This window comes from Bombina bombina, chromosome 2, assembly GCF_027579735.1.
Source record: "Bombina bombina isolate aBomBom1 chromosome 2, aBomBom1.pri, whole genome shotgun sequence".
NCBI lineage: Eukaryota > Metazoa > Chordata > Amphibia > Anura > Bombinatoridae > Bombina > Bombina bombina.
The window spans coordinates 210,821,487-210,836,717 of NC_069500.1; the positions used below are offsets into that span (position 1 = coordinate 210,821,487).

General features: G+C 38.0%; 1 protein-coding gene across 1 annotated transcript in view; it reads left to right on the forward strand.

The window, feature by feature from the left end:
- ATG10 (autophagy related 10) overlaps nt 1-15,231 on the forward strand; it is a 406,998-nt gene that overhangs the window by 240,090 nt on the left and 151,677 nt on the right. The window contains exon 4 of the mRNA XM_053701464.1: nt 11,641-11,779. Within this exon, the coding sequence (XP_053557439.1) occupies nt 11,641-11,779 (139 nt within the window). The remainder of the gene's footprint in view (nt 1-11,640; nt 11,780-15,231) is intronic.

Below are 15,231 nucleotides of genomic sequence, written 5' to 3' on the forward strand. Positions count from 1 at the left end.
TTAGATTTATTTAATTAATATTTAAGTTAGGGGGGTGTTAGGGTTAGGGTTAGACTTAGGTTTAGGGGTTAATAAATTTATTACAGTGGCAGCGGTGTAGAGGGGGCAGGATAGGGGTTAATAAATGTATTATAGGTGGCCACGGTGTATGGGGGGGCAGATTAGGGGTTAATAAGTTTAATATAGGTTGCGGCAGTTTAGGGGTTAAACTATTTAGTTGCGGCGGGGTCCGGGATCGGCAGGATAGGGGTTAATAACTTTATTATAGAGGGCGGCGGTATAGGGGGGGCAGGATAGGGGTTACTAGGTATAATGTAGGTTGCGACGGTGTCAGGGAGCGGCGGTTTAGGGGTTAATATGTATAGAGTAGCTTGCGGTGGGCTCCGGGAGCGGCGGTTTAGGGGTTAATCAGTTTATTATAGTGGCGGTGGGCTCCAGGAGCGGCGGTTTAGGGGGTAATAACTTTATTTAGTTGCGGCGGTGTAGGGGGGGACAGCTTAGGGGTGTTTAGACTTGGGGTACATTTTAGGGTGTTAGGTGTAGACAGCTCCCATAGGAATCAATGGGATGTCAGGCAGCAGCGAACTTGTACTTTCGCTATGGTCAGACTCCCATTGATTCCTATGGGATCCGCCGCCTCCAGGTACGCTGGGCCAGAAAAGTGCCGAGCGTACCTGCTAGTTTTTTGATAACTAGCAAAAGTAGTCAGATTGTGCCGCACTTGTGTGCGGAACATCTGGAGTGACGTAAGAATCGATCTGTGTCGGACTGAGTCCGGCGGATCGAAGCTTACGTCACTAAATTCTACTTTTGCCGGTCTCTAGCCTTTGATAACTAAGACGAATCAGCCTCGCCACAAATACGCTGCGGAATTCCAGCGTATTTGAGGTTGACGGCTTGATAACTACCCCCCACAGTATCTGTTTATAACAGATCTAGCAAGCGCTGCACAAATCACAGATGGAATATAGCTTTAAGAATAACTATTAGGGACGATTGGCATTTGACAATTGAGCCTCCTTGTTATATAGGTATTGTTCACCTTTATGACGAAAAAACATAATTTATGTAAGAACTTACCTGATAAATTCATTTCTTTCATATTAGCAAGAGTCCATGAGCTAGTGACGTATGGGATATACATTCCTACCAGGAGGGGCAAAGTTTCCCAAACCTCAAAATGCCTATAAATACACCCCTCACCACACCCACAATTCAGTTTAACGAATAGCCAAGAAGCGAATAGCCAAGAAGTGGGGTGATAAAAAAGTGCGAAAGCATATAAAATAAGGAATTGGAATAATTGTGCTTTATACAAAATCATAACCACCACAAAAAAAGGGCGGGCCTCATGGACTCTTGCTAATATGAAAGAAATGAATTTATCAGGTAAGTTCTTACATAAATTATGTTTTCTTTCATGTAATTAGCAAGAGTCCATGAGCTAGTGACGTATGGGATAATGATTACCCAAGATGTGGATCTTTCCACACAAGAGTCACTAGAGAGGGAGGGATAAAATAAAGACAGCCAATTCCTGCTGAAAATAATCCACACCCAAAATAAAGTTTAACGAAAAACATAAGCAGAAGATTCAAACTGAAACCGCTGCCTGAAGTACTTTTCTACCAAAAACTGCTTCAGAAGAAGAAAATACATCAAAATGGTAGAATTTAGTAAAAGTATGCAAAGAGGACCAAGTTGCTGCTTTGCAAATCTGATCAACCAAAGCTTCATTCCTAAATGCCCAGGAAGTAGAAACTGACCTAGTAGAATGAGCTGTAATTCTCTGAGGCGGAGTTTTACCCGACTCAACATAGGCAAGATGAATTAAAGATTTCAACCAAGATGCCAAAGAAATGGCAGAAGCTTTCTGGCCTTTTCTAGAACCGGAAAAGATAACAAATAGACTAGAAGTCTTTCTGAAAGATTTAGTAGCTTCAACATAATATTTCAAAGCTCTAACAACATCCAAAGAATGCAACGATTTCTCCTTAGAATTCTTAGGATTAGGACATAATGAAGGAACCACAATTTCTCTACTAATGTTGTTGGAATTCACAACTTTAGGTAAAAATTCAAAAGAAGTTCGCAACACCGCCTTATCCTGATGAAAAATCAGAAAAGGAGACTCACAAGAAAGAGCAGATAATTCAGAAACTCTTCTGGCAGAAGAGATGGCCAAAAGGAACAAAACTTTCCAAGAAAGTAATTTAATGTCCAATGAATGCATAGGTTCAAACGGAGGAGCTTGAAGAGCCCCCAGAACCAAATTCAAACTCCAAGGAGGAGAAATTGACTTAATGACAGGTTTTATACGAACCAAAGTTTGTACAAAACAATGAATATCAGGAAGAATAGCAATCTTTCTGAGAAAAAGAACAGAAAGAGCAGAGATTTGTCCTTTCAAGGAACTTGCGGACAAACCTTTATCTAAACCATCCTGAAGAAACTGTAAAATTCTCGGAATTCTAAAAGAATGCCAAGAAAAATGATGAGAAATACACCAAGAAATATAAGTCTTCCAGACTCTATAATATATCTCTCTAGATACAGATTTACGAGCCTGTAACATAGTATTAATCACAGCGTCAGAGAAACCTCTTTGACGAAGAATCAAGCGTTCAATCTCCATACCTTTAAATTTAAGGATTTCAGATCCTGATGGAAAAAAGGACCTTGTGACAGAAGGTCTGATCTTAACGGAAGAGTCCACGGTTGGCAAGAGGCCATCCGGACAAGATCCGCATACCAAAACCTGTGAGGCCATGCCGGAGCTACCAGCAGAACAAACGAGCATTCCTTCAGAATCTTGGAGATTACTCTTGGAAGAAGAACTAGAGGCGGAAAGATATAGGCAGGATGATACTTCCAAGGAAGTGATAATGCATCCACTGCCTCCGCCTGAGGATCCCGGGATCTGGACAGATACCTGGGAAGTTTCTTGTTTAGATGGGACGCCATCAAATCTATTTCTGGAAGTTCCCACATTTGAACGATCTGAAGAAACACCTCTGGGTGAAGAGACCATTCGCCCGGATGCAACGTTTGGCGACTGAGATAATCCGCTTCCCAATTGTCTACACCTGGGATATGAACCGCAGAGATTAGACAGGAGCTGGATTCCGCCCAAACCAAAATTCGAGATACTTCTTTCATAGCCAGAGGACTGTGAGTTCCTCCTTGATGATTGATGTATGCCACAGTAGTGACATTTTCTGTCTGAAAACAAATGAACGATTCTCTCTTCAGAAGAGGCCAAAACTGAAGAGCTCTGAAAATTGCACGGAGTTCCAAAATATTGATCGGTAATCTCACCTCCTGAGATTCCCAAACTCCTTGTGCCGTCAGAGATCCCCACACAGCTCCCCAACCTGTGAGACTTGCATCTGTTGAAATTACAGTCCAGGTCGGAAGCACAAAAGAAGCCCCCTGAATTAAACGATGGTGATCTGTCCACCACGTTAGAGAGTGTCGAACAATCGGTTTTAAAGATATTAATTGAGATATCTTTGTGTAATCCTTGCACCATTGATTCAGCATACAAAGCTGAAGAGGTCGCATGTGAAAACGAGCAAAGGGGATCGCGTCCGATGCAGCAGTCATAAGACCTAGAATTTCCATGCATAAGGCTACCGAAGGGAATGACTGTGACTGAAGGTTTCGACAAGCTGCCATCAGTTTTAGACGCCTCTTGTCTGTTAAAGACAGAGTCATGGACATTGAATCTATTTGGAAACCCAGAAAGGTTACCCTTGTCTGAGGAATCAATGAACTTTTTGGTAAATTGATCCTCCAACCATGATCTTGAAGAAACAACACAAGTCGATTCGTATGAAATTCTGCTAAATGTAAAGACTGAGCAAGTACCAAGATATCGTCCAAATAAGGAAATACCACAATACCCTGTTCTCTGATTACAGTCAGAAGGGCACCAAGAACCTTTGTAAAAATTCTTGGAGCTGTAGCAAGGCCAAACGGCAGAGCCACAAACTGGTAATGCTTGTCCAGAAAAGAGAATCTCAGGAACCGATAATGATCCGGATGAATCGGAATATGCAGATATGCATCCTGTAAATCTATTGTGGACATATAATTCCCTTGCTGAACAAAAGGCAAGATAGTCCTTACAGTTACCATCTTGAACGTTGGTATCCTTACATAACGATTCAATATTTTTAGATCCAGAACTGGTCTGAAGGAATTCTCCTTCTTTGGTACAATGAAGAGATTTGAATAAAACCCCATCCCCTGTTCCTGAAATGGAACTGGCATAATTACTCCAGTCAACTCTAGATCTGAAACACAATTCAGAAATGCTTGAGCTTTTACTGGATTTACTGGGACACGGGAAAGAAAAAATCTCTTTGCAGGAGGTCTCATCTTGAAACCAATTCTGTACCCTTCTGAAACAATGTTCTGAATCCAACGATTGTGAACAGAATTGATCCAAATTTCTTTGAAAAAACGTAACCTGCCCCCTACCAGCTGAGCTGGAATGAGGGCCGCACCTTCATGTGGACTTAGAAGCAGGCTTTGCCTTTCTGGCTGGCTTGGATTTATTCCAGATTGGAGATGGTTTCCAAACTGAAACTGCTCCTGAGGATGAAGGATCAGGTTTTTGTTCTTTGTTGAAACGAAAGGAACGAAAACGATTATTAGCTCTGTTTTTACCCTTAGATTTTTTATCCTGTGGTAAAAAGGTTCCTTTCCCACCAGTAACAGTTGAAATAATAGAATCCAACTGAGAACCAAATAATTTGTTACCCTGGAAAGAAATGGAAAGTAAAGTTGATTTAGAAGCCATATCAGCATTCCAAGTCTTAAGCCATAAAGCTCTTCTAGCTAAAATAGCTAGAGACATAAACCTGACATCAACTCTGATAATATCAAAGATGGCATCACAGATAAAATTATTAGCATGCTGAAGAAGAATAATAATATCATGAGAATCATGATGTGTTACTTGTTGCGCTAAGGTTTCCAACCAAAAAGTTGAAGCTGCAGCAACATCAGCCAAAGATATAGCAGGTCTAAGAAGATTACCTGAACACAGATAAGCTTTTCTTAGAAAGGATTCAATTTTCTATCTAAAGGATCCTTAAACGAAGTACCATCTGACGTTGGAATAGTAGTACGTTTAGCAAGGGTAGAAATAGCCCCATCAACTTTAGGGATTTTGTCCCAAAATTCTAATCTGTCAGACGGCACAGGATATAATTGCTTAAAACGTTTAGAAGGAGTAAATGAATTACCCAATTTATCCCATTCTTTGGAAATTACTGCAGAAATAGCATTAGGAACAGGAAAAACTTCTGGAATAACCACAGGAGATTTAAATACCTTATCCAAACGTTTAGAATTAGTATCAAGAGGACCAGAATCCTCTATTTCTAAAGCAATTAGAACTTCTTTCAGTAAAGAACGAAAAAATTCCATTTTAAATAAATATGAAGATTTATCAGCATCAACCTCTGAGACAGAATCCTCTGAACCAGAAGAGTCATCAGAATCAGAATGATGATGTTCATTTAAAAATTCATCTGTAGGGAGAGAAGTTTTAAAAGATTTTTTACGTTTACTAGAAGGAGAAATAACAGACATAGCCTTCTTTATGGATTCAGAAACAAAATCTCTTATGTTATCAGGAACATTCTGCACCTTTGATGTTGAAGGAACTGCAACAGGCAATGGTACTTTACTAAAGGAAATATTATCTGCTTTAACAAGTTTGTCATGACAATCAATACAAACAACAGCTGGAGGAATAGCTACCAAAAGTTTACAGCAGATACACTTAGCTTTGGTAGATCCAGCACTAGACAGCGATTTTCCTGTAGTATCTTCTGACTCAGATGCAACGTGAGACATCTTGCAATATGTAAGAGAAAAAACAACAACATATAAAGCAAAATTGATCAAATTCCTTAAATGACAGTTTCAGGAATGGGAAAAAATGCCAAAGAACAAGCTTCTAGCAACCAGAAGCAATGAAAAATGAGACTTAAATAATGTGGAGACAAAAGCGACGCCCATATTTTTTAGCGCCAAATAAGACGCCCACATTATTTGGCGCCTAAATGCTTTTTGGCGCCAAAATGACGCCACATCCGGAACGCCGACACTTTTGGCGCAAAATAACGTCAAAAAAATGACGCAACTTCCGGCGACACGTATGACGCCGGAAACGGAAAAGAATTTTTGCGCCAAAAAAGTCCGCGCCAAGAATGACGCAATAAAATGAAGCATTTTCAGCCCCCGCAAGCCTAACAGCCCACAGGGAAAAAAGTCAAATTTTTGAAGGTAAGAAAAAATGATTAAATCAAATGCATTATCCCAAATATGAAACTGACTGTCTGAAAAATAAGGAAAGTTGAACATTCTGAGTCAAGGCAAATAAATGTTTGAATACATATATTTAGAACTTTATAAACAAAGTGCCCAACTATAGCTTAGAGTGTCACAGAAAATAAGATTTACTTACCCCAGGACACTCATCTACATGTTTGTAGAAAGCCAAACCAGTACTGAAACGAGAATCAGCAGAGGTAATGGTATATATAAGAGTATATCGTCGATCTGAAAAGGGAGGTAAGAGATGAATCTCTACGACCGATAACAGAGAACCTATGAAATAGACCCCGTAGAAGGAGATCACTGCATTCAAATAGGCAATACTCTCCTCACATCCCTCTGACATTCACTGCACGCTGAGAGGAAAACCGGGCTCCAACTTGCTGCGGAGCGCATATCAACGTAGAATCTAGCACAAACTTACTTCACCACCTCCATCGGAGGCAAAGTTTGTAAAAACTGAATTGTGGGTGTGGTGAGGGGTGTATTTATAGGCATTTTGAGGTTTGGGAAACTTTGCCCCTCCTGGTAGGAATGTATATCCCATACGTCACTAGCTCATGGACTCTTGCTAATTACATGAAAGAAAGTATTCTTTACTCACACCTTTGTAGAGCGGCTGTGCAACGATCTGTACTCACACTTCTGTCGATTTCCCCGATGTGATCAAAGTCTCTTGGGACTACACGCTCCTTACAGCGTCTGCTGAAACCGGTCAGCGTCTCGTGAGACTGCACGCTCCTCCGGCATCTGCTGATATTAGACAGGACCCCAGCACAGGAGGGAGATGAATATGTAAACACCCGCACTTAGCGTGGAACACGAGTGGGTAACTGAAAATTAGGTACTTAGATTCCAAAAAAAATGTCCTTTCCTTTTTGGAATCTAGGTACCTACTTTTCAGTTACCCGGTCGTGTTCCACGCTAAGTGCAGGTGTTTACATATTTTTTAAGTGCGGGTGTTTGCATATATTTTTTTAAGATATGGTCATATTTTAATATATTAAAGGGAGACGTCCCTATTATCTGTCTTTTATTATTATTTTTTGTGTAGTAAAGTTTTATACATATCAACATTCTCTTGTTCTCCTCTAATTATTTCTATATTAGATGGTATCACAGTATTTATGATTAGGTGTGTTGGTTAACTTAGCTCTTAGCGCCCTCTTAATTTCTTTCTCAATTTGTTTAGCTTTGTGACAGTTTTGGGGAAACTGTTAGAGAGTGGCCCAGTTAACCTTTAGATTCTAGCGCTATATACCTCTGTAACCTTACTAACCCCCCGTTATAAAAAGGAGAGAATACCTCACCAATATTACCTTTTATCTACCTCTCTCTATTTCCAATCAAAAGAATATATACCCCACCAACATTATCCTTTGTCCACCTCTTTCTATTTTTAATAACTAAAAAGGCTGGATGGACCCTTATGTACTGAATTCCGTTATATATTTTACGCAAATTCTAAGGGGAATATACCCCACCAGTACGACTTTTTGTCTACCTCTCTCTATCAAAGAAGACTAAGATAAATAAATTCAGCCTATTTCGCTATGTTTTTTCCTCATAAACAAGTTCCTCCCTAGATATTTCTATGTAACTCCTGTTAGTCGCATCTCAGCTATATTCCCTAGATATTTCAGCTATATTTCCTATTTGATACATCTATTAGCCGTATGTGACATCAAGACTAAATACCTATGACTTGCCACTAGCTAACTGGTACATCAATTCTAAACACATGTTTTGATCCACTTTACCTTCTAGAAGGCTAATTATTTATAGTTCCTTAAATATCTGATGGTCCTAATCTATTTCCTAGGTAATATTGAAGAACCTAGGTAGTTCCCATAATCTCCATTCTTTAAAGACAAATTTGGCTTTCATTTACAACTTATTTAGCCACTATGAGTCTGGGCTCTCTCCATATACAGACTCTCATGACTCTTCAGAACACCATTAAAATTTAAAATAATATTTGTTTTTAAATACACATTTTTATGGTATTTTACTAATTCATCCCATTCCCTATGTCTAATGCTGTCATCTAACAGACCTAAAGCTGCCTATAAATAGGCTATACTTATATACAACAAATACCCTAGTTTAACATAGGTGGAGTATATATGTAATATGGCTCTGTCTCCTCAGATTGCTAACCCGATTCCCTTTCTATTTCCTTGCCGACAATAATATATCACATCACAGATTAAACAAACAAACCTAGCCTTTGATGTATATATGTTATGTTACATATCACAATATCTTAAGGGCATTCACGTTAAGTCATTGCCGATCAGCAAGCGCTATCCACTGTACCTTAGTAAGCCACATATAACAATATCCTTTTAGGGCATCTACTTTAAGTCATTACCGATTAGCAAGCGCCATCAACTGATCCCTATTCTCCCAACAAGTGAAAAAAGCGAGTAAGATCTAATACCTAGAAAACTAATATGTAAGAATGACACCAGCAAGTCCATACAGGACGAACCAACCACACCTCCTGTTACAACCATCATGACAGATAGATAAACAAAGAAATGAGGTCCAATGAAATTGGACCTTACATACGCACCCATAGTTTTTTTCTAATAGGAAACGCACACCCCCAGTTACACCCCCTTTTACAACCATCATGACAGATAGACAAGGAAATGAGGTCCAACGAAATTGGACCTTTCATACACACCCATAATTTTATCCAATAGGAAACGCACCAAATATCACGCCTGCCCTGTAACATGACGTCATAGCCAATAGAATTATCCGAATATCGGCATTGTATCTTATTGCTAATTCACCCAAAATCGGTTATATTAAGTTTATGTACATATAGTGGATAATTACCACTCATCCGATTACCTAACATCAAGAGCCTAAATCTTGAGGCTGTAATACAAATAAAGTTACAATACGAAGTTACGATATATGGCGTCAAAACGAGGCTGGGTCGAATTACATAATTCACTTTGAACAAACAAAGGATTTATATATATATATATATATATATATATATATATTTGATATTTATAAACATATTCTTTATATATTATTAACTTTTTTGTCGCCAAGAGAACCGGAAGTGCCAAACAGACACTTCCGGTTTGTAATTGAGCTGGTCAGCAAATAGCCCGGTATAAAAGGCCATCACACATACCCAGAAACTAGTCTTGATAAAGGTCTTTGAGAGGCTGAAACGCGTCGGCTGGTAAGCCTATTTTCAATTATATATTTTGTTTGAAGCAATCTACACTATTGCACTTTTCTTTTACAGAAGGAGTTCTTAGGGAACCATGCATATCTGCCAAGAGGACTGCATACGATTCATATACAGCATCTTGGAGAAGTGGCACTCACACATAATTTTTGAGCTGAATACTACTCTTTTCATTTTTTTCACATTTTTTTGCTTATTTTTTCACCATCATTTTTTTTATTATTTTTTACTCATCATTTTTCCACTCATTTTTTACTCATTTTTATTTTTCAAAAGGGACAAATCTATAATAGGATCAAGTAACAATGAAATTGGTTATTTAACCACAACTACCTAAAGACTTCTCCTATTACCAATTTTTAAGGTCATCACATATTTGTTTCACGGATTTATTTGGACACAACATTGTTTGACTTTGATTTGTACATTATTTTGTTCTTAATTTTTCACTTACTTTATCACATTTTTTCATCTCAAGGATTTAATATTTCATCACTTATTTCAATACACTTTTTCACGATTTATTTTACTATGTTAAACACATAGTTAAAGGGATCAATATTCGTCTATTTTTTGACTACGAACACTTAGGTGCAGGTTACACTAAGAGAGAAAAACTTTTAGGAAAACCAGACTATTATCATACTTCTCTTGCAAGTTCAATATATTTTATAATTTATAACTATTGTATAATTACAGGTTTTATTTAAACTTAAGTTAATTACTTAAGTATCCCATTGTAATTTTGTTGTACCACTGTATTGTACTGTATCTTAAACTTCATTTATCCTTTATGTTAAATCCACATGGATCCATGTTTTTAATTTGAATGTTTCAATTTTAATGTTTGGAATTTGTTCAATATTGATTGAACTATTGATGTAATGCACTGACGCAAATTTTACTTAGTTCATTAGACCCAGCCTCCATCAGGTTAGGCGCTTTGGTACTTTTCCTGTATCTATATTTCTATAGTTGACAGCTAGGTGTCTACACTCCAAAGCCTAAGGGTACCTCCTAAGCAGACGCTAGGTGTTCAACACTACTAATTTGTTTTTGCTTCTGCAGAAGCAGCCTTCTAGAGAGAGGTTTTACAGGCTGTGGTGCCCTCAGATTAGGGTCCGACTCTCTTTTTTCCCTCCCGTTAGCATTGCGTGTACTCTAGAGCTTGGGTATATGTTTCCCACAAGTAAGGAATGCAGCTGTGGTCTCTTCTCATATTAAGATGGAAAACATAAATTATGCTTACCTGATAATTTCATTTCCATCTGTATGGGAAGAGTCCACAGCTCCCGCCCGTGTTCTCCGATGGGCGGCCCTAAATTTTTTTCTTCTGGCACCTTTTTCACCCTGATATTTCTCCTACTGTTCCTTGTTCCCTCGGCAGAATGACTGGGGTTATGAGGAAGTGGGGGAGGTATTTAAGCCTTTGACTGGGGTGTCTTTGCCTCCTCCTGGTGGCCAGGTTCAGTATTTCCCACAATTAAGGAATGCAGCTGTGGACTTTTCCCATACAGATGGAAATTAGATTATCAGGTAAGCATAATTTATGTTTGTTTGTTTTTTTTGCTGTTTTCTGACTCATAAATAAAATTTTAAAAAAGAAAATACATTCTGCGTTTAATTTAATCACATTGAAATCTTACAAAATATCAGTTAAACAATACATAAAGCATTAACACAACACAATTTAAAATAAATTATATTGTTTATTATTATAACATTGAAATAAATGTTAAAAAAGCTCTTAAAAGAAGGCAGAGTGCCATAAAAGGGCCGTGAAATATGTAAAAGAGTGGGCGGATAGGGTGGAAATATTGGGAGGAGAGTGGGCGGGGACAGCGGCATAACTAGAAACCACAGGGCCTAGGTGCAAGAATCTTAGAAGGTTTGTATTTATTTTACAATTAATTATTAATTATATATATTACTAAAGTTAATATTAGGTGGTTTTAGGTGTTGATTTTATAGATGCTTGTATATAATAAACACATTGTATATTTACAATACCTATAGCAGACACAAAGGTGATGACCTTGTTTTAGCTTTTTTGCTTCTCTTTCTAGAATTGGCATGTTGAAGATGTGGATGACTCTGATGCTCTCCAGGTTGCTCAAGATCCAGAAGTGGTTCACTATGAGTACCATGTCTTGTACTCTAGCAGCTACCAGGCCCCTGTGCTCTACTGTAGGGCAAGCTTTTTAGGTAAGAATGGCACTTTTATGGTAGATATGTACAAAACATAAATAACAATATTTCTCATTCTAATGCTTAGGGAAATTACATCAATGATAAATAGTTACATAAATAGTTACATAGTTTCAGACATTATGGAAGAAAATGGGGTCCCTGAGTGCTTACTCTAAATACTATAGAATTTGCTTGGAAATTCAGGGTGATTTTAATTTGTTTTACAACATTCCTTACTTGGGTCCAAATTAAAAGTTGAAGGTAATAAAGCCAGTAGTTAGGAGTGTAAACATTGCTGAAGCACATCCATAGTGTTTGCTTTCTTTTTGCACTGGTATTACAAGTCAATATGTATTGGGTACAAAGTATTTGGGTAGTTCAAGTAAGTCATGTCCCTCAGATAATAGATTTCAATGAGAGACTGCACTAAATAACAATAATAATAATGCTTGAGTGCAAAGCCAATCGATCACAAAAATTCTGCTTAAGTAGAGTTTTTAGTAAAGTTCTTTGCTATTCACCTTCAATGTTTTTGTAGAAACAATAGCAAGTAGTACGCTCATTTTCTAAAGAGTTAAGCGAAAAATCTTTATTATGTATCCCATTAAAATTATGGGATGCACTAAATAAGTATTGACTGCATTAGAAATTCTTTAGTTAAACATTTGTAATACTTGGTCATGCATTATTGATTGCATGAGGCAGAACACAAATAAGTGCACATTTTGTTACTAACTGCATTACACTTTTAATCTAAGCCTTAGTTTATTCAGGCGTTCAAATGAAACAAACACAATACCGTTTTTCTGGCCCTACTGGTGCCTTGAACAAGCTGGTTGTGGTCCTAAACTGTCTAACTGAACACAATTAGTTGTTACTTTTTCACATTCCCAATCTTTTGTCACATGTTATATCCTTGATGTCTTGATTTCTAAGTCCTGATAAACATATTGTTATTTTTTAAAAGCCTGTACGGAAACTGCGGCTGAAAGCTTATCACAATATATTTGGGCAATTTTTTCCAAGGTTCTAGAGATTTTGAATAGGATTTTCCTATCAAGTTCTATAATAGATTGGATTTCCCTTTAAAGGGACAGAAGCAATTTGTTTTTATAGTACATACATACATTTTTGTATGAATATTTGTTTATATATATATTGTAATATAAATTGTAGAACAACTTTGCAATATTCTTTTTCTTTTGCCTCCCTTTCCTGTAATTTATGTTTGAAAATTGTGTGTTGTCTCGTACTAACAATTCATATAGCACGATTCACAAGCCTACCCATCTCTCCTTAACTAGCTTCAACAGGGATAATAAGATTACAAACTGCAAAACGAGTATGCTAAAAAATATTACCGTGACTACCTGTGTTTATTCCACTAACAAGTCTTGATTGGCTGTTCCAAAAAAGGCAAGTGGTGGGTGGAGTTTAACTATTGAAAAAGCAATTGCAGCAAACAAGGTGGTAATGCATTGCACACATTTTGAACTCAGCTAATAAGTTATTTTATCGTATTGTATTAATGCAGAAAAAGGCAAGGTCCAAAAAGTTTACTGCCATTTTAAGCGATACATTGCTTTTTCACGCTAATGTTCAGAGTTCCCTACATTTTGAAAGGGTTTTTCTGTTTTCAGAAACCCCATTCCTTGAGCTATGTATTTGTTTGGTTCTTTATTCTATTTTTATTTATGTTTGCTGTATCATTGCTTTGAACATATACAAACATTTTCTTTCAAGTTCTTGTCTTGTAAAACTATTTTTAAGCTGCACTATCTGAAGATGGTTAATTCTTAAACACTCCTTAAATCTGTTTTTATTCTCAGAATGATTGGGAGGCTGTTCTTTATGGTTTTGAGGTGGATAGAGCTTTTAAGTATTATCTATGTTTTGAGGTAAAATCAGAAGTTTTTTGTTTGGACCAGGCCTAGATGCAATTATTGTGATGATTACTGGAGTTAATGGAGCTTTCCTGACACAAGATAAAAAGAAGCTAAAAGCCGGGTTAGGTCAGCTGGACGTTTTCGATCCTTTCATCAGTCTAAAAACCAAAATACTTCCTCCATGACCACTGGGAAACCCATCTCTTCCTGGTCAATGTCCAAACAACCCAAGGAATCTGTGTCTCCCAAGCTAGACAACATTCTGGCAGGGGGCATATTGAACCTTCTTCAGAAGGCCTGGGAGATGTCGGCATAAGGTTCTTGGGTCTTAAACGTCATTTCTTTTTAAGCAAGACTACCTAAAGATAGATTCTTCTTGTCTTATGTGCCCAGCATTCCCTCTAAGGCCTAAGACTTCTTGGCTTGTGTAAAAGAACTGTAAGCAATGAGAGTGATCACTCCTTTTCCAGTCATGAAACAGAATCAGGGCTTCTACTCCAATCTGTTCATTGTCCCAAAGAAGCAAGGTACTGCCAATATTGGATCTCAAAACGCTAAGCAAATTTCTGAAAGAGTCAACCTTTAAAATAGATACAATTCAAACTATATTTCCCTAGTGCAGGAGGGTCAATTTATATCTACCATCAACTTAAAATATGCCTATTTAGATATTTGCCTTCCTAGACAGGCACTATAAGGTTATGGCACTTTGATATAGCAACTGCACCCAGAGTCTTAAAGAAAGTTCTTAGAGAACTATTGACTTTGTTGTGTTGTTCAAGGAATTGTAGTAACACCGTGCCCAGATGACATTCTGGTACAGGCACCTTCTACCCAGTTGGCGAGAGACCACACTGCTGAAATAATTATTAGAAATCAACCCAGCAAAAAGCTATTTATCTTCTCAAACATGAGTTTTCTTCCAGGGGTCCATAATACATTTAGTGTCTATCAGATGTGTGCCTAAACAACTTAATTTTCTACCTTAAGTGGCTGAATGCAAGGAAGTGGCAAGACTCACAGTAGAAGCTTCAGATGAAGTTCCCTTTGCCAGATTTCTGCCTTTTATTGAGGATGTTGAAGCATTTGAACCAAGATTACAAGGGTTTGTCTCAGAAGATCATACTGGACTTCAACACAAGTTAGTCCCTGACATGGTGGCAGACTCACCAGTTCACCTTTTCTCCTGCCAACATTGGAGGTGCTGGCTGAGGGTCCCAGAGGGTGCAAGAAGTGTGGTCTCCTCAGGAGGTGAGGTTACCAATTAATATTTTGGAACTTCACTCAATCTTCAGATCCCTGTAGCAAAGCAAAGCAAGATTCTTTTCACAGGTTCCAATCAGACAATGTCATAGCAGAGGCTTACATAAATCATCAAGGTGGAAAACAAAGTTCCTTGGTGATGAAGGAAGCAGCCCACTTTCTCACTTGGGCAGAATGCAATCATTGCATGATTTCAGCTATCCACATCCCAGGATTATCAGACCCCAGTACCTTTACCCAGGGGAATGTTAACTAGGAGGTGTTCAATCAGATCGTGAGACATCATACCAGATTCAGACCTCATGCCCTCCTGCAAAA